Here is a 26653-nt window from a genome sequence, read left to right as displayed (position 1 = left end):
TAATAACATAATGTTTTGGGGGTAGCCAAGTCTACCTAATGGTTGCACTATCTATTGCCCACTTACAAATTATATTTTAAACTCACCATCCATGTGAATTATATATGATTCACATCCTTATAAAATAGAACCGTCCTAGTTGACTTTAAGGATTTTTTTATTTTTTTTTGCTATTTACCCACTCTATTTTCTTATAAATAGCTAGCCACATAAATGGCATAAATGGTGAGTTGACGCAATTTTCTTAGAGCTTCCCCAAATAAGTAAGTGCCTATGTAGCATTTCATTTTATAGAGTTAGCCTTTTCTTCTTCCATCATCTTAGGTCTTCACCCTATGCAAATAAGCCAGACTATCTTGTCCGCCATGATCCTCTTGCACTATATATAGTTGACAAATTGTTGAATCTTATGGTTACTTTATTTTTCTCAGCAGTATACTTGTACCTAATTAAGAGCTAATATGCATGCGTGAAAATATATGTTTTTCATGATACAATCCTCTATTGAGGCAATCCTCTAATAGCATCCCCATATGGTTTCCTTTAGAAGCTACTCCAAATGTAGTAGCTAATAAGCACCAATACTTGTATAAACACTCTCTCTTTCCTTTACGTCGTGTGTGCCTAACTTATTAGTTACCAGACATATTTATAAGTGTTGAGTTGGAGTGATTTAGAGTTTATTAGACACTACTATAAAAAATGATGCGCATATGCGAGACCGACGCGAAACTCACTTAATTACTTGTTTTAGATCATCATCATTAACCAAGTTGATTGGGCTTCGGTGGTAAGGAGCTCCTTCCAAGGACGTATCCGGGGAATACCGGGTTCGATTCCCAGGGGAACAATGCTTGGCCGGTGCGCATGCCTCTACGTACGAGCCGGATTAGTCGCCCGTCATTGGTGGGTCGGAAACCGGTGCGAAAGAAAAGAAAAAAAGATTAGTATCATTATGAAACTCATGTTGAATATGCTACTTTTGAATTTTTATATCTTTATGAAATGCGAGAGTTAAATATTAGAATGACAAGATCGTCAAAGGTTTGATTCTCACCCTCAATAAATTGGCCGGTGCGCATGCCTCTACGTACGAGCCGGATTAGTCGCCCGTCATTGGTGGGTCGGAAACCGGTGCGAAATAAAAGAAAAAAAGATTAGTATCATTATGAAACTCATGTTGAATATGCTACTTTTGAATTTTTATATCTTTATGAAATGCGAGAGTTAAATATTAGAATGACAAGATCGTCAAAGGTTTGATTCTCACCCTCAATAAAATATGACCAATACTAATATTTTTCATTTAAAAATATATAAGAAATCTTATTGTATACATAGTGGAAAGACGGACTCGTGAATGTCCGTCTTTTCGCTAGTTGATATTAATAAAATTGATATGAAACTAATAGTTATCTAGCAATTAATGCTAATACCATTATATAAAATTCGGGTGCTTTTATATGGCACTTTTAAAATATAATAATATGGTCCCCTTCAAAAAAAATATAATAATATGGTCCTTACTTTCTTTGGTAAAATACAACCTCTAGTTATATTTTATTTACAAAATGCACTATTTTATTAAAAATTATGAGGGACTACTATTAGAAGCACCCATAAAATATGAAAGAAGATCTCTTCTATACATGCCCAACCACTAGTTAGCCTCAATTTCTTTGTTTTTTTTTTTTAAGAGCTGGCCTCAATTTCTTATTTACCTTTTTCAAAACTGTTTTCACATAAAATAATAGTTTTAGTGGTTTTATTAGTTTAAGTCCATTTGTAATCCTAACAATTGTTATTAAAACAAAATCAATCGTCAACTTCTTATAACATTTTATTTTTATAGACAATCTTCAAATGTAAATTTTTTTGGTGTAACTATAGCAATACCAAGCCATATATATGCTGCATTCATCCATGAATCTAACGGTCTCTACGGCTGCAACACCATACTGCACCTTGTAGGTCCAAGTCCATCTAGTCATAAGTAAAATTATTTCATATACACTACCCTTCAATCACTCTATACACTTTGGTTTAAAAAAATAAATCATGTCAATATCAATCCTTTTACTTTAGAAGAAAAAATAATAGTTAATTAACAAAATGTACTTATATAAAGCCATTAACAAGCTAACAACATATTATTTCTCATATACCTTTCAGAATCATAAAGGATGGCACAACAAGGGCTTTTGGTACTTTTCCTTTTGGCATTGTTTTGCAAGGTGATGTCTATAAGATCACACCACCAAAGCACAAAAGACCCTATTACTACTAGCCCAATTGATGGAAGCTTTTGCTTGAGTTGGAGATTGGCAGTGGAGACAAATAATGAGCTTCCATGGAGAACAGTTCCAAATAAATGTTCACAATATGTTGAAGATTACTTGATTCATGGGCAGTACGAAAGGGATTTGGAGTTGATAATGGAACAAGCCTTGAATTATGTCAATGGTATATCCCTTGTGGGTGATGACATGGATGCTTGGATTTTAGATGTTGATGACACTTGCATCTCCAACATCTACTATTACAAAAGCAAGAATTATGGGTATGTACATGTTGTCTTCATGATTTTTTATTTTTTTTTTTACTGCACGGGCCTAAGCTTAAGAGAAACGTAAAACATAAACAGTCTAAGGATCAAACACAACTAACCATTTCTTAATTATTATCTAATTATGTTTATTTTATTTTTGAGATGAAAAACATTTTAGATTAAGGAGCCAAAATCCTCTGCAAGATTAGGGAGAACCACTAAAATGAATTTTGTGTGTTTGTTATATATACAATAATATATGATTTAATTATAACTTTTTTCTCTTTGGACCTCGAGGGTACTTATTCTTTTTAGAATGGTGACAAATGTTAGGATAATTAATATTATGGTGAAAATAAAAATTAAACTTGAATTTAATTGAAATGAACGCTTTCAAGTGCAAAAACGTTTTATGGATTTATTCAATTAGCTTAGCAAAGTGGCATAATGATGAGACATAATTGGATGTATGGGTAATTATTTTTACACATACACCAATTAAATTCATTAAACATTTTTTTTATACTTTTCACTTTACTTTTAACTCTTTCACTTTCACCTCAACCGTTTAAGTCAACTTTATAACATGTATTAGATAGAAATGTCAAAATGACCTAAACATTATAGGATTTGGATATCAAGTTCGGAGCTCGAATTTTAAGGGTTTTTTTTAGTTTAGATCGTATAAGCCTGATCTTCTAACGGAATAGCTCGATTGGACTTTGGATAGGCCACATGCTCGTATTAATAAATTATTTGTTTAAATCTAAACTCTCCAATCATTCTTTAAGAGAAATGATATTTGTACAACCATTTATAGACAACTTTTGGAACAACCCTTTCTTTCATACTCTTATTATGTTCTTTTTACACATACACGCACAACATAATATGCACCCTTTAAAAAAGGGTCCAACCATGGACCTTTGAATGTTTTTCGTCAGCAAATTTAGTCATTGCCCTATACATTAACATAAATTAAATATGATAAATTTCTAGGGATCAAAAGCTTTTGATAAAATAAATTTTTAGTCTCAATGAATATATCATATTTCGTTTTTAGTCCCCCTATACGGTTGACATTTTAACTTATTTTGAGAACAAGGACCAAATTTGTTGACGGAAAGCATAAATAAGTTTTTAGTCTCAATGAATATATCATATTTCGTTTTTAGTCCCCCTATACGTTGACATTTTAACTTATTTTGAGAACAAGGACCAAATTTGTTGACGGAAAGCATTTGAGAACCATTTTTTGAAGAATTTTTTTTAGAAGGAATAAAAACAAAAAATAAATGATATATTTATAATACCAAAAACTTATTTAACCCTATTTTTTAACTATAGTAAAATCTTAAATATATACATGTAGGTGTGAGCCATATGATCCACCTGCGTTTAGGGCATGGGCAGTTAAAGGATGGTGCACAGCAATTCCTCCGGTATTAAAGCTATTTAACAAGTTAATAGATAATGGATTTAAGGTAATACTCCTGACCGGAAGAGATCAAGAGTCACTTGGTCAAGTTACTGTTGACAATTTGCACAATCAAGGATTCATTGGATATGAAAGACTCATTATGAGGTTAGATCCATGGATACGTGTCATTAGTAAGTTTCCATCGCTGTTTAATGATGACTAATCTTTATAAGAGACATACTTAAGAGTCACGGGTCGAACTTCTAATCAATTGTTTAAGAGAACATATACATATCTCTCGATCACTTGAACCATTTCATTGTTGGTATATATGTGTCAGTTGTATTATTGTATGATTATAATTATCACATTTAAAAAATGTTGATTAATTAGTGTTGGATCATATAATTAATTTACAGGACAGCAGCATATAAAGGGCAAAGTGCAGTAATGTATAAATCCAATATAAGGAAGCAATTAGAGGATGAAGGTTACATAATATGGGGAAATGTAGGGGACCAATGGAGTGATCTCCAAGGAAACTCTTCCGGAAACCGTACATTCAAGCTCCCTAATCCTATGTATTTTGTTCCCTAGCTTCTTTAATGTATGTTGGGACACTTGTTACTTTATTTCAGCACATATAGGTTAATGTTTTTATTTATTTATTACTCTTTCTGTCTCAAAATAATTGTTACATTTTGATTATACTCTTTCGATCACATTTATAAGTAAAAAACACTTTTTTAGGTTTATTGAATAGCTAATTTATTTGATCTATATATAGGTAAAATGAATACGTAAAATAATCACAATTTGACACTTATAACCTCTCTTCAACTTAGAACTTTGTTTGTCCTCAAACAAAAGTTCTCCAAAAGTTTTCAAAACTAATCAATATTGATGCATGTTCAATTTCAAAGATTTATAAAATTTCAAGATTTTTTTTAATCAATCAATCTTTTATAAATCTTTGAAATATGCATGATTCCATTAGATTGCACATGTGGAGGATAAATATTCACATCCTTCCAAGGATCAAAACATGAATGTGATAAGACTCCTAGATACAAGTTATTTTTCATAAATTGCAAGACAATAATATGATTAAGTTTAAACTATATTCTTAACACACAGCCTCACAAGTAAAAAGTTTGCATTTATGCTCATAAATGAAATGTTTCACTCAAACCAGGCATGTGCTAACATCTTGATCAATTTAAGCATATATCCAAGCATATTCATTTGATATGATCATACATGGATCACTAAGGAACAATGAATGAAATAAACTTGCACAAAGTAGCAAACAATTCAAATTCATGCTAACATCCTAACAAAGTCATAAACATGTACCTTGACATTTGCAAATCCTCAAACAAATCACCACCATCATTCCTTGCTATTGATTGATCATATCCCTAGCCATTTAAACTGTATGCATCAACATTAGGAGTGATTTTGCTTTGTAATCTGTAACTGCTAACTTTGCAACATTCACTAGGTGAACAGGTTCCTCGCCTAGCGAACAACCACAAAATGTTTATTGTCAATGCAAAATTAGCAAAAGATAGAGTTTTTAAAAAATTAGCAGATTCGGAGCGCCGCCGGTGACCGGAGCGCCGCCGTGAATTGCCGGAGCACCACCGCCGGATCACGGACTGCTCCGGCGTTGACCAGGTGTTGACCACGGCCATCAACTAAAAATCGACAAAAAAAGAGAGTTTTTATTTAAAAATTGGGGCTTTTAGCCCTTTGGGGCCTATTGTTTATTTAATGGGCTTAGCATATTTGGGGCCTATGTGAAATGGGGCCTGTTTTATTTGCTGCTTTTTAAGCCCCCTTAACATGTGGGATGTGGGCCTAAATGTTGAAGCCCCATCAAATTGACAACTCTAAGATTCGCTAGGCGAATAGGTCATTGCCTAGCAAATTTAAAAGAAAACAAAGTTTTTCAACTTCAATTTCATTGTCAATGCAAAACTAAACTCCTTCCAAAACTTAATCTAATTAAAATCATAAATTATCTTGATGCATGCTTCGTTAGGGTGACAAAAATGAGACAAACAACACATCATCCTTCACATTCCTTTAGTTTGGGAGAAATTCCAAGAACTGAGATACAAATGATGCAAAGTCCATATCCTCCCTAGTTTCTTACTATCGAACAAGGCACAAATTTTATCTATTATCCAATCAATCTCACCCTTGTTCTATGCCACCCTCACTTGTGTCAATATATTCTATGTGTCAACCATTCCTAAATCTTCTTCTCCGCCCGGTGGCGGAGCTTAGTATGGGCTGAGGTGGGCCATGGCCTACCCAAAAAGAAAACTTTTTTTTTCTATAGGGAAATTACAAAAATATCCTCAACTTATTTTATTTTTCTCAAGTGGCCTACCCGGCCTTTTCTCCTTCCTCTATTACACGTACACAAAACTTCTTTCCTCTTCCTCTGTGATGCGACGTACAAACCCATCAGCTATAACCTTCATTTCCGGCCGCCGATTGTCGGTTGTCACTCATTCCGGCCGCGTCACCTCCATCTTCACCGCCCGTGCCGACCACTCCGACACTCCCTTCTCTCTCATTCGAGAGATGAATCAAGGAAACCCTTTTTCTTTTTGACTCTGTTTTTCCAATCCAAATTGAAAGGTAATTTCTTGGTGATTGTTGATTTTCCTTTTGATTTTAGAATTTAAAGGTGTTTGTTTGTTGTTGACTTGTTGTTTGCTACTAAGATTGGTTGTTGTTTGTTATTGTTGATTGATGATTGCTACTATTACTAAGTTTGAATGTTAATTAATTTTCTTGTTTGTTGTTCTTGTTTGTTGATTGTTGGTACTTGGTAATTGAATTTTGAAACTACAATTTTATTTTGGTTATAGCCTTTTATTCAAGATTGTTTGTTTTTGGTGTTTTTGCTGTTTTGTGATACTGTGGATTCAAGGCTTGAAAATTGAAATGTAATAATCAATACAATGTGACTGTTTTTCACATAAGGTCGGTAAAGGTGTGCACACACATGTATATACATATGTATGAATGAGTTTTCTAGATTAATTTGTAAGGCCTAGGTTCATACACTAATGTATGTATATATGTGTATAAGAGATGGTGGATTGTGTAACAATATAGCTTGTTAAAGTATCTGTTAACAGGATTTTATGCTTGTGTTAACTTGCTACTAAAATACTCCATGGATGTAGAAATTACATAATAGTTTGAAGTTTAGTTGAAGAAGCTTATTGAGATTTATTTATCATCCCGGTTTGAAGAAACTTTGTGCTTAACGTTTATTACAACAAAAAAATTTATGTTTATATATTAGAATATATTTTGCTGGCCCATCCTCGATATTTTTTCTAGCTCCGCCACTGTCTCTGCCAATCATCACTGCTACTAGATCAACAATATTAGCCTCCATAATACATCGGTATTTTTGAGGAATTTCCATTATGTGAGTCATAACCATTCCTTATGTTATTCCTACTATGCCATCTTTCAAATTTTATCTCTTCCTCCTTAACATCCTCTTCAAAATAAGCAACACTCTCTTCAAATTCCTTATCGTTACTTGTAACAGTGTTATGTTTTTCAGGAAATGGTTTGAGAGATGATTTGAACGTCCGTGCTTTCTGCCTCGAAGAATGTCCTTTTTTGTTAAAGTCTAACATGAATATCTTTGTTACCGAATATCAAAATTACTCTTTTAATTTATAAAACGAGTTCGAAATAACTTTTACCATTTTTTTAATAAATTCTCATAAAATTATTTTTGAAAAATATTAAATAAAAATTATCTTTTTTGAAATTTAATCTCCTTTAACCATACGTTGAGGGAAGACAATGAATGACTGAATGTGTTGATTGATTAACCTGAGTTTGGTGTTACAAATGTGACCATTACAAAGGCTTCCGTTAAGAAACATGACATCAATGAATTGAGAAATGGAACGAGAAATTGAAGAGGAGAAAATAAGATTTTCTTTACAAAGGGGTTAAATATGTTTTTGGTCCCTATAAATATGTCAACTTTTCGTTTTAGTCCCTCTAAAATTTTCCTTCAACTTTTAGTCCCTATAAAATTTTCAATCTTCACTTTTGGTCCCTCTTTTAAAGTAAACTCATATGTAGAATTCATATTTAATAAAATTTTCCAGAAAAATTCAAAATATTATAAGAATCACTCCAAAAAAATTTAGAATTTTTTAACAAAACATGAATTTAATATGAATATTTATATTTTTTACGGTTAAAAATTCGTATTTAATTTGTGTTTTCTTCTTTGCTCTTCCAATCAGTATGGTTTCTTTGCTCTTCCAATCCGTATGGTTAATCTTAAGTGTATTTAGTTTCTCTCTTTGATATTATTTATCCTTTAGTTAATCATAAGCATTAATTTATCATTCTCTAAAAAGTTACTCTTTCAAAAAATGTGAAAGATTATACAATTTTTTCCTATAGATGAAAAATCCCCCCTGTCAATACCTTAGTTTCAATTGGGGAGTTTTAACCTCACTTTACCCCTTTCACATATTTACTAGTTCCTCATGCACATTTTAATCCATTTTGACCCAAATCGTGTGAATAATTGAACTTAAGAGTGTAAGCAATTTGGGTTCAGCTATTTTAAAGTGAACAGATCACTTTAGAGTCTAAAGTGAGTCATATCAACCGTTAATTAACAAATTAAATACAAATGTGAACAGATCACTTTAGAGTCTAAAGTGAGTCATATCAACCGTTAATTAACAAATTAAATACAAATATTATAGGAACATCATAATAAATCCCGAGTTTGTTACAAATCATATTATTATGTTAAAAAAATGTCAAGAACACGTCAAAATTATTTTCGTTAGGGACCAACAACAAAACAAAAAAATTTGCGAAGAAGAAAACACATCGTTTTATTTTATAAGGACTAAAATCAAAAACCTGTTACAATAATAGGGACGAAGAACTTATTTAACTCTATTATAAACGGTGTATATATAGTTTTTTTCCAAAGGAAATTTGTATTCTTTTTTGGTAGAGCAAAGGAAATCGTATTTAGTATTAATTAACTAGAAGGTGACGGAAAGAGTATGATTTAAAATTCATTTGTAACATTCGTGTGGTGGCTATAGCTCACAATTTCATTTCGAGTGACATGATTTATTTACAGATTCACTAAAAAAAAACGTTAGATTGCAGGGGTTTTAAATAAGACTATTAGTTTTTCATCCCAGCTGTTTTTCGCATGTCCTATTTTTTTTTTTTACTTCTCTTTTTCTAAAATACAATTTGTTCATATTCTACCATTCGAGTCATATTTTAGGGATATTTTTCATTTTATTTTTTTTCGCCTAGAAAATAAAACCATCTAAAATATTTTTTTATTTCCATACCTAAGACACTGACCCATTTCGAGCCTTTGCAACCAACCATGCAGCCATGCACCTAAATCTGTTGAAACTAACTGTTTCTGAACCAAAACTCAAAACAACCAGCAAGACTCTATTTTCCTATTAAAACGCAGCAACAACAACAACTAGCAAGCTGAGTCGTAGTAATAACAGAATGAGGCGCCGCGGCAGTTTTCAGCCTAATAAGACAATTTTGCCAACACAAGTCCTTAAGTCCATTACATGAGCTTTTGTTGAACCACAATCTTTGCCCATAATGAAACTTAAATTGTAGGAATTTTTTAGTGTAATTGAATGATATTCACCTAGACAATATCATATTTATTGTAGTTCATTGTAAGGATATTTTTTAGAGCATACAATTTATTGTAAAAAGCTTTTCGGATTTAAGTATAGACATGATTTCGTTAGGCATGTCATTTTTTATATATTCAGGTGGACATAAATATCACCGAAAAAGAGGCGTATATGAACTTTTTGGCTGACCCGGTAGATGGAAGATTGACACTTAGGTCAACGAGATGTTAAGGTGTACAAATGGATATGAGGAAAGAATGTTTGTGTAGACTAGACTGAAGTTTCACCACTTATGATATTAAAAATCTGAGCTTTTATGGTAGAACAAACACGAGAAATCGTATTCTAACAATCAACATGTTTTTATACGATTTACATTTAAAACTTTTGTCTTTCTAACATCGAGAGGTTATTGACTTTCTACATAGTCATGCATAACAATGCGTTCAAATGGTCATGCATAACAATATTATGTTTCCAAGGTACGTGTAAGTAAAATGTTACTCCCTCCGTTTCAAAATGAGTGTCGCTTTAGCCAAAAAAATTTGTTTCAAAATGAGTGTCGCTTTCGGTTTTCAATGCAATAATAACTTTTTCTTTTCAATTGTACCCTCCAATTAATACTCTGCACACGACTTCCAAAATATTACTTTTAAAACAAACCAATAGTTAATAAGGATAATTTGGTAAAATAACCATTCTTTTTCTCTTAATCATTTTATTTCTTAATATGTGTGTAAACACCTAAAACGACACTCATTTTGAAACGGAGGGAGTATAAATTTACATGATTGGGAAACCAAAATTCCAATTTTACAAATAGAGAGACAAAAATCTCGAATTAAGATAACTAGTGGTGAACATCTGCAATTAAACCAATAAATAAATTCTTTATTCATATTCGCTTCTTGAAAAGTTTTTCAAAACAAACTATCTCTCCCTCTCTCTCGTAGTTATTGTACATACATAGCCCAAAACGAGGCTACTATGAAAATAAAAATAAAATTAATACTTAATTCGAAATCAAATTACAAGAGTTAAAACTGATGATTCAGCTAAAAAAGATAAGAGATAAGCAAACAAAAGTATGAAACTTCTTGGCTTGTCAATAAAAACTTAACACTAAGCTGTTCAATGTAGACGAATTAATTGTATTCCAGACAAAAATGAAAGAGCTGGAAACTTGTACGCGTCTACATATGGTATTTTAACACGATCCAAATTATTGATTTTTAACACGAGGCTTATATTAAGTAGAATAATATAGTACGTTAGTATTTTTCAGAAAGTGAATATAGTAGTAACTAGCACATCCATACAAAACATAGGTATTATAGAAATACAAATACATAAATATCGAGAGTGATAATATAGTTCGGTGATTTACAAGGAGTATTTCTGAAAGAAGAAAAAATACACGATAATTAAGAAGTATATCCTAGTATAACTGTTTCGGACCGGTCGAAGGTCAATCCTGTAATGACATGTGAACTAAAATGCCCATCGACTTAAGAACGTGTACTGCATGCACCTTTCATCCCACCGTGAGATTGCATCGCCACCACATCGGAGCACCGTGCCGTTACCGCTGCCACCATTCATCCTCATCGAACAGATCAATAACTAGTATATTTAGTAATTAACTAGAAGGTGTACATTTATATAATATAAGATTTAATTGTAGTATTTTGCTGTCTTATGCAATGTACATATTGGAAGCTTAATTTACTTGCATTTTAATCCAGAGTTTAACGAAAAAATAATTAATATATGTAGTGTAAACGTTGCTTGCCAACTAAGCCATATCGTGATGTGGTGGGTTTGTTATGGAACTGGAGGATATACATACTTATATGGTATTTAGTATATTGACAAGTCAATAGCGTATTGGTAATGAAATTATGGGACTCATCATCATGCACGCTTTGTTTTTTATAAATAGATGAATTGATAAACCAATTATCATCAATCTACGAAGTGTACGTAAAAGACCAACCCTTGCTAAAGTTTTCCTTAATATGAGTTATCTAATTTATATTTTTCTTATGGTCCTTGTTCCTCATGTTGTTCTTGCTAGAGGAATTAGGAGAAGTGAAGAAATAATATTTGATCAAAATTACAAGGTTACATGGGGTGACAATCATGTTATTTCCATAAACCAAGGGAAAGAAATTCAGCTCACAATGGATTACTCTTCAGGTTATAGTCAACCATTCATTATCTTTCAATTATTCTTTCACTCTCCTTGTAAATTAATTCCACGTATATATCTTTAGTTTCCTCTTTCCATAAATAAATAAATAAATAAATCACACACACATGCATATGTATATGTATAGACACACAAGTAATGTTTTCATTCACTACATGCTCATATTTTCAACTGATGTTTTTTGGAGTTATAAGCTAATAATTTGCCTTGGTGACCTTCAAATGATGAAGTAGGTCATATCAAAATAAAAAAAATGTAGTTAAATTATATCAACAAAAATTTGCAACTGAAATTTAGCTCTAATTAATTAATTTTGTCATTAATTAAGTGTTAGTGAAGTCAAAATTGAAATATGTTATTTGGTTTCTAATTTAATATTGTTAATGCAACTTTTTCTACTACTAAAATAAACCTATTGATTATAATTGTTAAATTTTATGGACATATACACTACATGCAGTGTTAAGATATAACAAACTCATTGATCATTCTACTATAATAAATATTGAGATAGAGCAATGCTATATCTTCGGGAAAAAAAACATCAAGAATTCTTCAAGAATAAAGAGCAGCCAATCACAATGCACTATTTGCCACAATTCAAGGAAGTGTGGCTGAAAAATAGGAAGTGAACAAATAAATCATGCAATTAAAACTTGCCAAATGTGTCTTGAAAAATTCTTGATGCTATTTTTCTAGAGAAATAGCATTTTCCATTGAGTTGAGTATGTAACACATACATATGGTCATTATTGTTATTTTGAAAGGACATATGACCATTATTATTAAACTCAAAAAATATATTTGATTTGTAACATACTCAATAACAAAGAGTATAAGGGTACTCTAACCTGAAACAAACATGGAATAAAAAGTAATTAGATAAGTTGTACAACTCAATTTTAAAATTAAGGTTGTCATTCATTCTTCAAAATATTATTAGCTTGATTCAAAGAGATTGGTTTCATATGGATTCTCATCACTTTAGAGAAGACAATAGGGCAGAAAATTATCTTGCTTGGAATGGAAGGTGCATTCGTCATCTCTAACCTTCACTTATATTACACAATTCCCAAGCACTTACATATTAATATGGTGCAATGCAAATGAGTGGTACTTACCTAGACTATGTGTAGACATCGGTAAAGAACGATTGAAAATATTAAATAAAATGAGTTCACATGAATGAAATGAGTATGTACTAAAAGAAAACACAGATTATGTTTTGTGTATATTTTTTTTTATTTTTAGAGGAAGTTATATGTACTAGAATTTGTTGGACACTGAAGGTGTTGGACACTAGAATTTGTTGTTCACCAAAATGTTTACCACTCCAATTTCAGTTTTCTTTTTGTCTGTTACTTTTCATTTATATATAATTTGAACATCATTGATGCTATTTATAACTCTATTTCCCCTTATGCTTATATGGTTTACAGAGCCTTAGCCACGGATAAATGGTACAACTTGTTGATTAATAGCTGGCTTCTATCCATGTTTAGGAAAAAGTTGGGGGTTGTGGAGCTGGAGCATAATGGCTTTGCTTCATTGTTTGACTCATACGCTTATAGAACAAATGCTTTTCTGTTCCCAGCCCCAGCGTATGAATCTACATGTAGTTCAATATGTCTGAAACCACCTGCTCTAGCTAAATTTAAACTTTTTAAATTTAAAACACCCCAAAGCTCTTCCATGTAAGCACTACAAGCTCCAATTAATTTTGAGAAACCACATATCGATTCTCGCCACTGCCTCTTATGAGACCACAACCTGCTCGACTAATATTTTTAGGAGTTTCACTCACTTTTGTATTTGCAGAATTATACTCCTTCAAACATATGAATTATAAGACATGGACCACTCTTCATTACGAGTCAACTTATTCCTCTAATACCAAAGCTTATGACATGTCTCCATTCCACTTACAACTCCCTAACCCCTTACAGTTACAATCATCATCTTTAATGCCAAAATTTGTCCCCTCTCGCCATATAACATTGTCTCGGGGAGATGATATATAATTCTTCCATTCAATAGGACGTTCCCTCAATATAGAATTGAAACTTTTTTATAAAGAAAACTATTTGATTAAACTAAGAAACACATACAATATGACATGGACGTTCGTCCCTTTCAAGTTTCAACATTCAAGTCCAAAATTCAAATGCTGAACAACGCATGTCATGTAATAAATTAAAAAACTATATAGATTGAATAAATAAAGCAAAGTGTACGGTTAAATTAATTATCAAAAGCCAATATTATTCAAACATGTGCCATAAACTCTCCACATGGACAATTAAGAAAGTTCCAAGAACAACAAAAAAATCAACGTCAACAATTGAATATTTTATGCTAACTTTTTCCGAGGTTCATTTATATATAAAGCAATCTTCTATCATATCCTTACAAAGCGAGATAACGAGAGAAATTAAATCTCAACCTTTACGAAATTAATATCAAACATCAAACTTGTACGTAAATATGAACACTAATGCTTGGAACACCAATGTTAATGCCATAGATCATTTTGAACCTCGCCACAACGACAACTGTTTCATGACACATCAAAATTTTATATTGAAGTGTGTGATATACTCCACAAAATTTTGCAACCTTCAAAATGAAAAAAGTAATAAATATCAATTTTCGGTATTGGTCTTAAAGAATGCAATTGAGAAGATATGTGGTACTTTTGAAGCAGAGTTCATAATTTTTAAATCAACACATCCATTTCTAAAAATTTGTTGAATCCTATAAAATCTCATGAATCCATAAAAGTCCTTCCAAATCTTATAAAATCTTATGATATAATCCTTTGAAATCCAAATTACAAATCTTGATAGTCTTTTAAAATCTTAAAAGTCATTAAAATCTTGCACAATCTTTTAAAATCCACAAGACTTTTTATAAAAAAAAATCGTCTCTTAAAATCCTAATCCAATAGACCCCCTAAATTATACAAAATAAAAAGAAAGCCATAAAAACCATTTTGGTGTTTCAAATTATTAGGGACAAATTATAATTAGGGACAAATTCTTTTTCCCATGCATATAATTGTCTTTAAATGTCAAGGACCTAATTGTCTTTTTTGAAATCATAACATCATTGGAAATCATTTTTTGGATGGTGATTCAAACATGAATTAAGTAAGTTGTCCTAATTTATTTTGTCAAAAAAGAAAAAAAGGGGTCCTAATTTATATTTCTCAGAGAGTAAAAGTTGTCCTAATTTATTTTTCCAACCAAATTGGGTCGATCTTCAAATTTTTCTTTAGGTAAATTAAGTCTTTCAATTTTTTAATAATCGAAATGAATTAACTAGATTACAAAGATATTCCAACCCATGATATACAACATACTAATATTCATTACCAAGTACCGCTTAGCATATAAACCGGGATCAAGATAAAGCTTTGATACATTAATTTTCAACATTTTACTGTTTCCTAATATGTTTCTATGTTCCTCTTGTGCATGCATGCTGTCATTTTTAATTTGTTGTACGTTCGTTTAATTCCCCTTCATTCCGTTGCGTCTTTTTGACTACTTATGCTTAATTCTTCAACAAGATTAACCAAAGTCTATTTTACATATTTTTCTTACATGATTTGTAAGAAAACAATCTTACGACCAAATGGTTAAGGAAATTGTTTAGAATCTACAAAATTAATATTTCTCCTATATTGTACCATTGTACGTCCTTCATTGTCGATGCTTTGAGTTAAGAGACAAGAGTTAGATGGTGAGGAGTGATGTCACGGAAATCATAAGATGTGATGTGGTCATTCCCACGTATTCCGGTTGCATGAACTTTAATTTGAAAATCCAACATTTCATTTTGTCATATTGTTTTGGGTCCATGTGCATCTCTTCCCTTCAATGTGTCTCACGTTTTGTTCGTTTAATATTTTCTATGCATACTATCTTTACCCTTTAATGTTAGTGAGTGAATGTTTGTTATCACACTAAGTATCACCGTTATTTTGAAGAAGTTGCAAAGTATAATTTTTGGAAAATCACGGTAGATCGTCGTGATTTTTACATATCTACCTTTGTGATACCAAAGATAAAGCGAGTATTGTGAAGCTGTTAACCCTCAAAACTGCATGCATCACATAAAAAAACATAAAATTTAACCTAACAATTCATAAATTTGGCACCGTGTGTTGCTTCCGTACATCAATTTACATGAAACCTTAACGTAGACAAGTTCAATAATTGATTTTAGGGTTTTGTTAACAAGTGCATTTAGGTACTCTTTAAGCATTCTAAATTAAGTAATTATTCTTTAAAAATGTTAAAGTTTTCAATTTTCAATGCATGATTACGCAAACTTTTATAAAAAGTTATTATTTTAGGTTCTTAACTAGTGCCCCGAGGCACCGATTAACATTTCCTTGATTTTATTGGAATTCATTCAACCTTTATATTTTTGGATCTGCTTCGAAATTAATGCAGATGCCATTCAAATGAAATTGCCACCCTGAAAGAAGAGATACTAATGGAGAAAATCTTTCGCGAATACAATCGTAAATTAATATTGTTAAGCACATCCTCACATGAAATGAAAAAAAATTAAGAAAAAGTATTTAGTCATATCAATTGATATTATTTAATTTTATTCACTTTTTTTATAGTTTTGTGTGTGTGCTGAAATATATTTATTTGAGTTTGTGCCGAGCAAGTATATTTCGATACAAATGTTGGACCATTTTATGTAGAGGAAAACGTGCAAATTGATTTTATTAATTAAGGATCATTCAATTGATGATAACCAATAATTGCCTCAGGTGAAGATGAATAATACACATCCTAGAGGTATAATGGTTTCGGTTTTCAATAAAAAATGTGAGAAACAATAAAATCTACATTGGTTCGATTTTGTTCGATTTTCATTGTTTTTAAAAAAATGGAATCAAACCAAACCAAGATTTACATCCGTACTAAGATTTACATCCGGACTCGGGTAACATTAAGTCAAGATAATAATATCAATTTTCATTGTTCACAAATTCATCATTTTTGTTTTTAGCGAATTTGGATTTGTATTGTATCGATGTACTCTATCAATTTGAATGAATGAATATCGTTTATTTTTGTCAAAAAAAATCAATTTTGCTACTCTCTATGGTGCTGCTATAGCTGCTATTTATTCAAATTTGACTATTTTTTCGAATTCGGCAATGCAATGACAACACCTATTACGTATCGTAGAATAATAACAATTTGTTCAATTCCCTCAAAAAAAAAAAAAACAATTTGTTCAAATTTAGCGATGCAATGACAACACCTTCATTGTCATTTGTAGGGTGGATCGGGTTATGCAAGACAAATAACATTTGAGCACATTGTGCTTGTCAATGTTATGAACCCGATAATAATAGATCAAGCATACATTCTTAGTACAGGTACATATTTCACTCTAAATTATTATTCATATATTTATATATTGTCATTTCAACAAAGTATTATTTCATTGTTGGCTAGTGTTATACATCATATTTATATATGCGTTGAATTTTGTTGAAATTATCGGGATACAACCGTGTCGGTGAAAGATGTGACATATCGAGGATTTACCGGAACTTCTTCTAGTGATATAGCAATTGATTTAAAATGCAGTTCTTCTGGTTGTTTTAAGATTATATTGGATCAAAATAACATTGTTTCGCACAACCGGGAAAGAAGACTTCCTCTTTTTGTAGAAATGCTCATGGAATAGTTAGAAATACTATTCCAAGTGTCCCTTGCCTATCTAATTAATGTTGTATTGGCCTCCATAATGTGGAGAAGAAGAAAAAAAAACTATTTAAAAGTGTATCATTAATTAAGTTATAATGAAATAGGCACGAAAACTCTTTTGTTTTGCATTATGACATGACATTCCCTATCCAAATTAGGATTTGATTATTTGCATTTACCGATTCACAAATTTACCGGATATATGATAACATATTCCTAATTTTAATCGCAACGTCATATTGACCATATCAAGACAACATACACAAATCTTTGGAATAAATCGTGTGTTTGAATATATTTTTGACCTACACATGTTAAATTTCATATATAAACTTCAAAATTCTTAGAACTCTAGTAATTCAACGGTTATATTGATGGTTTGGTCCTTTAACTATTTTTGAGGTTTCATTTTGATTCTTTAATTAGCTTTCGTTCCATTTTTATACCCCATGACTATTTTTGTCATTTGTATTAATCATTCATCGGTTCATTTAAATTGATATAATACATCGAACACAACACAAATTCAACATCGCTAAAACATGAAGAAAAAAAATTGTAAACGAACTCACATCATTCAATAACTAGAATATTGGTGCTTGAAGTTGATATGTTAATATGAATGAAACAGACAATACACTAAGACGAAAATACAAACAATGCCCGCACTTTTTTTTAATCAAACAATGTCGCACTCGTACAACCAAATAAAAAAAACATAGAGAAAAAAATCAGATTTACAAACCACGCATTTAGATAATAATAAAAAAAAGATCAAAGAAAAAACTACGAAGATGCATGGATGATTCCTAACAAAAAAAGTATAGCCCAAAACCAAATTTCATGTGCATGTGGAAGAAGTTAAAGAGAGAAGTTAGACCAGATGAAACTTCTTTCTCTAAAAATATAGGTTTTTTTTTTTTTTGTTACAAAATATAGGGTATGTTAGTATTGTGTAATAACTTATAAACATCTTTAAAAATAATCTCTATATTGCATTGTTTGATAATAATCACTTTCATTTTGATCTTAATGTTAAACAAACATACCATTGTCGGGAGGGCTTATATTGGATTTTGCCGAGGTCACCGAATGCATAATCAATTTTTTAGTTTTATTGGCATACCCATCTCTTGAAGGGTCAAATTAATAAAGGAGCAACTCAACATATCATTAGCCTTAGCCAAATCCACTTTGATTGCAAAGTAACCCATTTTGCTTTAAAAAAAAAAGTAAAAAAAATGATAAAAACCTGTCAAATAAAATCATAAAAATATAAAAATACCACCAAAAAAATTCTAAAAATCAAATAAAACTAATGCAATTTTTTTTGAATTTTTGTGAGAATATGATAAATTAAAAAAAAAAGGTCTAAAAGATGAAATTTTGGATTTTGAGGGTGGAGTCCCGTAAGAAGTCTCTTCTACGCTTGTTTTGATCCTTGCTTTTTTTCCTAATTTTTTGGGGATGTTTGAGAACAATCTGATTAAGTAGCCTCGAAATCCGTATTTTTGACTAAGAACGGCTAACAATGACCTAAAACAGAAGGATGAGAGTTAGGATGATCAATATTGTCCTTAAACTGCTTGGTCCCTTGAGTAGAATCTGAATTTGCGACTCTATTAGGTTTTGTGAAACAACACACAATCGGCCAACTGAAAGACACAATGACTTTGTTTTCTTGTACTAAAATTCATGCCGGCTTGTCCACGTAGTTTTAAAAACGTTGTCAAAATCAAGGGTCTCAAAATACAATTTCTCATTTTATTTTAAAAGTAGAACGCAAACATCTCCATAATGTGATACGTGGGAAAGCAAAAGTATAACAAAAAAAACATACATATGTTTTTCGGTAGGTAAACAAATTCATTCTTAAAATAGAGAGATGAGAAATTGTCTTGGAGGTAATCATGATCTTGTTTCTTAGCAAATGAGATGACCTTTACTTTTTAGCTTTGGATTTCTAGTGACCGGTGATGGTCGTTGCTAATATAACTATTAATGTTTCTATATTTGATTTAGGTAATGTTTGGTACGCTATTTAATACAAAATATTGTGTCCCGTTGAGTTTAGCTCGGTTGGTAACGACTATGCATAATATATGCAAGGTCCGGGTTCGAATCCCGGCCACAACCAAAAAGAAAATAATACAAAATATTGTGAAATTCGGTTATAATGGCACTATAACACTGTTTTGTATAACGAAATGCGAACGTACCTCTATTTCATGCGATCCGCAAATGACTGCAGTAGGTGTCAATAATAATTTAAAAGAATGAAGGTGATTGAAGTTAACCATGTTCGTATATGTCAATGTCATGTCGGTGTTATAACATGTTGTGCACGATGGACACACCTTCAATCCAATGTCCCTGCGTAACATAGAATAGACCCATGAAAGTTTCATGAAAATTGATCGCGTCCACCCAAACTTTCCAAAATGCCCCCACGTGACTTAAGTCACGCATGTGTTATACCCAACGTGATTTAAGTCACGCGGTTCTTCTTCTTCAACACCTTTCTTTCTTCTTACTTACCATAACTCCGTAAGCTTCGTCAATGGAGATCTAACTCCAATTTGTTCAATACCAACGAAACCGAATTTGAGTATCCAACAAAAACAACACAATTTCAATTTCGCACTTTTCAATTTCAAAAATCCAAAGCAAAATTCAAGAACTTCAACCACGGTAATCCGTTTGTCCTCTACCACTAACCATAACGAGTCTTCTCGAGATTATACTCCGCCAAGAAATTCGACCTCACGGCTAAACGTCGATCTCGTTCTTGAAGATGTTCGTCCTTACCTCATCTCGACGGAGGAAACGTAGATGTTGTATTCGTCGAAAACGACGTTGTTTCTCTTAAGCTACAAGGCGCATGCGAAAGCTGTCCTAGCTCAACCACATCTATGAAAATGGGAATGAAACGTGTTCTTAAGGAGAAATTTGAAGAAGAAAGAAAGACGTTGAAGAAGGAGAAACGCGTGACTTAGGTGACGCCGGGTATAACGCCCGTGTGAATTAAGTCACGTTGAGGCATTTTGGGAAGTTTGGGTGGGCGCGAGAGAAGAGCAATTTTCATGTTTTAAAAATTAAGTCACCGGAATTATGGAGCCTTTTGGACACTCAAAAATCTATATGTAATTCGATTTGCCAATTATACATCGCTTAAAACAACTAATAGTAACTTTTTCTTGAAAAACAACAATTATTTTATTCAAAAGGTTTGATACTTAATATTAAATGTGTAAGTTCCAATACAAAATTTATATTTTAAACCTTTTTTACAAGATATTTTAAACTTCTTAACATGTGCAAATTTGCATGTCATAGAAAAATCCTTCTAGGTTTATGTTACTTGCCCCCGAATATATAATTTTTTGTCTTAATCTATGTAATTTTTGTATTTAGTTTTGGTCTTTACAAATATTTTTTATTTTATTTTTTATCACTACAAAATTGATTTATTTTAAAAGAAATTGATTATTATAATACGTGGAATATTTTTTTTGGTTACATAATATGTGGAATATTTGATTTTTGTTTATGCAAAATCCTTTTGTTTTTGTCAAAAGAAAAAACAGAAATAGTAATAAACCCTAAACCCTCGTTTCTGCTCAACTCTCTCGAAACCCTCAACAGCCTCTTTTCCATTTCCTTCTTTCCAATTCATTCATCACTCATCTCCGTATTCTTTCATGGACGAAGATTTCGATATTCCGGAGGATGATTCCGGCGCCGACGATAATCCAATTCTCGTGGTCGGTCAGGAAAAGGAAATCGGTGATAAAGGTCTGAAGAAGAAGCTTCTCAAAGTAGGTCAAGGTTCGGATACTCCCGACGTTGACGACGAAGTTCACGGTATCTATGTTTGTTCTTCGTTGATTGAATTGAATTGAATTAAATTAAGCTTTTTCTAATTTTTATTTATTTTTATAATTTTTTTATGTGTAGTTCATCTTACTGGAACGGTGCTCAATGGTATGGAGTTTGAATCTAGCGGAACAACTGCTTTCACGCTTGGACGAGGTGCGTATTAATCGGTTTTGATTTGATTAATTGGATCATTTAGTTTCTTTATTTGATTTAGGTTTATGTTTGGATCCGTTAGTTTCTATATTTGATTGGTAGCTGTTTTGATTATAGTAGTCAGTAGCGGCCGCGCGTAGCGTAGCGGTGACGAACCGCGCGATGACGAACCGCGACACTAATCGTTGTAGCGGTGCGGAATGAGACAGCCGCTTCAGCTGCTATAGCGGCATAGTTATTAAATATATTTTTATTTTTATTTTTTTTAGAAATATATAAGTTTGTTTATACTTTATTATTCATGTAATTTGTTCAAAATGAAATTGTATATGTTGAAAATTCTGTGTCTTATCATTGTCTGGATTTGTTTCTAAGTAATGTGTTGATTTTGCAGGGCATGTTGTTAAAGGTTTGGCTGATGGTGTGAAAACAATGAAAAAAGGTGAAAAGGCCCTTTTCACCATTCCACCTGAGTTAGCTTACGGTGGATCTGGTTATCTTCCAAAACAGATTCCTCCTAATGCAACTCTGCGATATGATGTTGAGCTACTTTCTTGGTTTAGTGTGGAGGATATATGTAAGGATGGAGGTCTGTTCAAAAGGATACTTAAGAAGGGGGAGAAATGGGAAAATCCCAAGGATCTCGACGAAGTTTTAGGTAAACATATTACGAGTATATTCCATTTTTCATTGAGTGACTCTATTATTTGACTGTGTTAACTATAAAACACCCTTCTGTTGTTGCAGTGAATTATGAAGCGCATCTTGATGATGGAAAACTAGTAGCTAAGTCTGATAAAGTAGTGGAGTTCACAGTGAAGGACGGTTAGTGCGAACAAATTTTATCATGGTTTCTGTCTCTCATTTTCAATTTTTCTGATATGTGATGTCTAATATAATGTTCACCATGAGACAGGTCATTTTTGTCCTGCATTGTCAATGGCTGTTAGAACTATGAAGAAGGGAGAGGAAGCGGCATTGACTGTGAAGCCTCAATGTAAGTTCTTTACACAACACTTTGGGAAATGTTTATATAACACTTTGGGAAATGTTGATATATTAACTCTTTTTTTTTTTTTTTTTTTTATTGTGTAATAGATGGATTCGGTGAGACCGGCGAGCCAGCTCATGGTGATAAAAGTGCAGTACCAGCTAATGCAATATTAGAGATAAAACTTGAGTTAATTTCTTGGAGGACTGTTTTTGATGTAACTGAGGACAAGATGGTTGTAAAAAAGATTATGAAGGAAGGTGAAGGATACAAACGTCCAAAAGATGGAGCTGATGTAAAAGGTAAATTACCATTGATAATGGCTCTTTTCTTTTGCGTGTATTGTAATGTATTTAGTAGATAGATTTCTGCTGATTTTCTTCATTTTGCATATTTGCAGTGAAACTGACTTGTAAGCTTAAAGATGGCACTGTGTTTTTCCGCAAGGGCCATGGCGGAGATGAAGCAGAGCTGTTTGAATTCACAACAGACGAGGGTGAGGGTGATTATCTTAAATTGTTGCATTGGTTAACTCTCTCCTATTAATTTGTTTTTATACTAACCAACGAAAGTGAATGTCTGTTGTGCTGAGCAGCGCAAGTGATTAGAGGGCTTGATAGAGCTGTAATGAGTATGAAGAAGGGTGAGGTAGCATCATTGACTATTGCACCTAAGTATGGTTTTGGTTCATCCGAGTCTCGGCAGGAATTGGCAGTGGTTCCTGCAAATTCAACCTTACATTATGAGGTTGAGTTAGTATCATTCATAAAGAGGACAGAGGACGAAAAAGAATCAAGTTTCGTAAGACTCTTCGTGATGCAGTGAGAGAGTGGGCTCAGACCAAACCTAAGAGCGAAAAGAACAAAGATTTCTACCACATCGATTCCCACAAAGTGAAGCTATCAGTTGGAGGAGAAGAAAGATTTCCCATTTTCATTAGAAATTACAAATGGTATGGAAAGAATTTTTAGTTAAAGTGTTTGGATAGTAAAGTGAAACTGAAAAATTATTTTTTCTAATGTGTAATTTCAATTGATATTTCTATCACAGGCAATTAAAGGTTCTGCGGGTTGAGAAGGATGCCATGGATCTTTATTTTGGCATATATACTATGGGGGGACAAAAGGATAATATACTTCAAGTAGACGGCATCGATTCATTTTTGGTGTCTATTGCAACTCTTCACCCTCACTACAGTCATATGCATCATTTTCATGGTAAGTTTTTAAATTATAATTTTAAATTAAAAAAATAAAATTCCTAATAGTATTTTATTTGAATTGGTGCAGACAGTATCACATACTGCGGTGGGGGTGGTATCTATTTTTTTGATACGACACATAAAAATGCATATTCAAGTGGGGATAGGAGTTTTGAGGACAGTGAAGGTTTTGTCAATTTTGAAATTCAGGTGCAAGCGATTAGGTATTTCAACATTTCATAATGGTTTCTTTATTCCTTTTATTGTTTATGTTGTTTTTTTATGACTTATATTGTTTTTGATCAACAGCTCGAAGGTTTATCCTCCTTTCCTTTCATTGACTTACAAAATGGAATTGTTTGAGGCAAACAGAGAATTTGTGCTTGCACAATGTTCTAAATTTATGAAGGAAAGACAGACAGAGTTGAAGAAAGTGATCAACAATAGTTCTCGCTGGTCAAGGTATTTATTATACATTTTCCATAAGCCATTTGTCGAACCTGAACCAGGCACTGATATATTTATGATTTTTTGTGCAGTTTATGTGATCTTTTAAAGGATGAAAATTACATAGCTTCACAATTCCAAAGCTTTTCAGTAAAAGCTGATGTGATCAACAAGATGCTGGTGAATACTTTTTATAGAGACGATAAAGGCGAACGATCAAAAAGTAAAGAAGATGGTGGCTTGATAGCTTGTTTGATTTTAGATATGATTCACCAGGGATATGAATTAACCCGCAAAAAGAATAAGAAATGCGAATGTGTCATGTATGATGGTGATGGTGATGGTGATGGTGAGTTTCAGCTGAAAAGGGATTTTTCGGCTATATTTCATAAAGCTGCATGTTTGAAGTATGATTCTGCTCCGGTTGGAAAGGCCGATTCTGATAGCCTAGAGCTCGATTTTGAGCTTCAGGAAAAAATTGGGTGTGTTATGTTGCAACTATTTGTCACCTCATATTTCTTTAGGTAAAATATATTTTTGCTTTTATTCCTTAATTTTATTTTGTGAAAGATTTACTTAATCTGGGTTTTTCTTGATTTTTGGTATCATGTAGATTGTGCGACTTATTCTTAGATGATTACGTGAAAAACACACCTAAGAAAAAGAAGGCCAGATCTAAAGGCAGTGGCACGAGTAAAGGGGATAAAAGAATGCAGTCCCAAACAAGTGTGCCTCAAGAAGAGGGGGAACACAATGTAGAGACACATGGGCCAAAAACTGCAATGGAAAATGAGGCAGCGAATACAGTGAAAGATGAGGCAGTAGGGGAAGAAGAGCTGGATAATACATTTGTAGATGTTTCTGTCTCAGTCATCAAGAGAGTTATTGATGCTCTCAATGAGACTTATGAATCACACGCTCAACTTGTCAATGATTTTGATGCAAAGATTTCAGCTCTTCTTGGTGAATGCGATGGTACTTATGACGCATATCTGTTGACACAAAAACGAATTGATATCTACAACAAAGCTGCAAGGAATGTAGCTGATTTATATGAAAAGCACTTGTATAAAAAGCACATAAATCCTGATTTCAATTTGGATGTCTGGGCAGATGTCAATAGAGTAAGTTGAATGCGTATTTTTTTTTTATTATTGTTTTTTATATTTGATCTAACATCCTTTTTGCTTTCTTGTCATTGCAGTCGTTTAAGAAGAGGTATACAATATCAGACGAGCAAGCCAAAAAAATTGGCAAAATAGGAGAGAAGTTGGCTAACGCATACTTAACCGAAAAGTACAATGACAAAGAGAATGATGTTGAGATCCGTTGGCTTAATGAAGTGACCGAGTCAAACGCACCATATGATCTTGCCCTTTTCAAAGGGAAAGATATACTTCGTTACTTTGAGGTGAAAATCACTGGTATACCGGAGAAGTTCTGGTTCTCAGTGACACCTAATGAGATACATTTGGCCGCAAAAAGCGCTGATTTGTATAGTGTAGTGTTCATTAAGGTGAATACTGATTTAAGTGCGGATGTATACGAAATAAAAGATCCATTGTCAAAAGGGAGCGAATTGCAAGCAATTTTAAGGACCAAGAAAGAGGCGAAACCTTCAGACACGATGACAGTTGCCGAAGTTAAGGAGATATTGAATACCCAGGAAGCTGCCTTTATCAAGGGGAGGTGAGAAAATTTAGGGTGTGTGGGGATTTTTTGAGTTATTCTGTATTGAAAAGTATTATAATGTAATCAGTATTCTGTATTGAAAGTATTATGATGCACTTTTAGACAGAATACTCTTGTCCTTTTTTGCAGGAAATACTACTTTTTAATATATATTTACTTTTAGAAGCACTTCAACTTGAGAATATAATATCCCATTATAGTGAGAACCAAAAATCATTTTGGTACTGTTCACTTTGGTTTTCCTATCTGTGTTGGTTATTTTATATTTTAGTGGCTGCTGAGCCTTTACTAAACTGTGTTGGTTATTTTATATTTTATAAAATTGTCAAAATAAGTGTTCACTAATGAGTGGATCTGTTTCAGAGTTGTGGGAGAGAATGTTCAAAGAGAAATGATATTTTGACAACCACTTTTGGACAACTTTCTCTCTCATACTCACATGATGTTGTTATCCTCTCTCTTCCTTTTTCTCTCTCTCCATCTTTTTTGACCAATAAGAAGTGAGAAAAACAAGGTTGTCAATAAAGTTGTCATCAAATGGATGTCAAAATATCATTACTCATGTTCAAAAGAGACACTGAAGGTGTTGGACACTAGAATTTGTTGTTCACCAAAATGTTTACCACTCCAATTTCAGTTTTCTTTTTGTCTGTTACTT

General features: G+C 32.4%; 1 protein-coding gene and 1 pseudogene across 6 annotated transcripts; both read left to right on the top strand.

Moving 5' to 3' along the window:
• The first annotated feature begins 218 nt into the window (after positions 1 to 218).
• On the top strand, positions 219 to 4723 carry LOC146896805 (HAD superfamily, subfamily IIIB acid phosphatase). 5 transcript variants are annotated; one of them, XM_085734034.1, is made up of 4 exons: positions 219 to 263; positions 2173 to 2560; positions 3921 to 4133; positions 4388 to 4723. In XM_085734034.1, exons 2-4 carry the CDS (start codon positions 2184 to 2186, stop codon positions 4563 to 4565), a joined length of 768 nt encoding a protein of 255 aa, XP_085590160.1. In that variant the 5' UTR covers positions 219 to 263; positions 2173 to 2183; the 3' UTR covers positions 4566 to 4723. The 5 variants fall into 5 exon arrangements, with proteins under 5 accessions (XP_085590160.1, XP_085590164.1, XP_085590161.1 ...); XM_085734038.1 differs by having other exon boundaries at positions 224 to 906; positions 3921 to 4159; XM_085734035.1 differs by having other exon boundaries at positions 227 to 906.
• Positions 4724 to 21181: 16458 nt separating this feature from the next.
• On the top strand, positions 21182 to 26163 carry LOC146896804 (uncharacterized; annotated as a pseudogene). The gene is made up of 14 exons (XR_015023945.1): positions 21182 to 21496; positions 21590 to 21664; positions 22059 to 22322; positions 22412 to 22489; positions 22581 to 22661; positions 22763 to 22957; positions 23056 to 23151; positions 23251 to 23607; positions 23706 to 23872; positions 23945 to 24080; positions 24166 to 24318; positions 24396 to 24827; positions 24917 to 25427; positions 25508 to 26163. The product of XR_015023945.1 is annotated as an uncharacterized LOC146896804 (transcript).
• The last annotated feature ends 490 nt before the right edge of the window (positions 26164 to 26653 follow it).

Source organism: Medicago sativa, chromosome 8 (genome assembly GCF_051527215.1).
Source record: "Medicago sativa cultivar Bolivia chromosome 8, Bolivia_mono, whole genome shotgun sequence".
Classification (NCBI taxonomy): Eukaryota; Viridiplantae; Streptophyta; class Magnoliopsida; order Fabales; family Fabaceae; genus Medicago; species Medicago sativa.
Note: the sequence above shows the minus strand (reverse complement) of the source record. Positions and strands in the feature narration are given on the sequence as shown.

What these genes read in the sequence shown, in the direction of transcription:
- LOC146896805 (XM_085734034.1), top strand. Translation starts at nt 2,184, where the DNA reads ATGGCACAACAAGGGCTTTTGGTACTTTTCCTTTTGGCATTGTTTTGC. An exon ending in TACAAAAGCAAGAATTATGG is followed by an intron (nt 2,561 to 3,920) that starts GTATGTACATGT and finishes ATATACATGTAG; the next exon opens with GTGTGAGCCATATGATCCAC. An exon ending in TATGAAAGACTCATTATGAG is followed by an intron (nt 4,134 to 4,387) that starts GTTAGATCCATG and finishes ATTAATTTACAG; the next exon opens with GACAGCAGCATATAAAGGGC.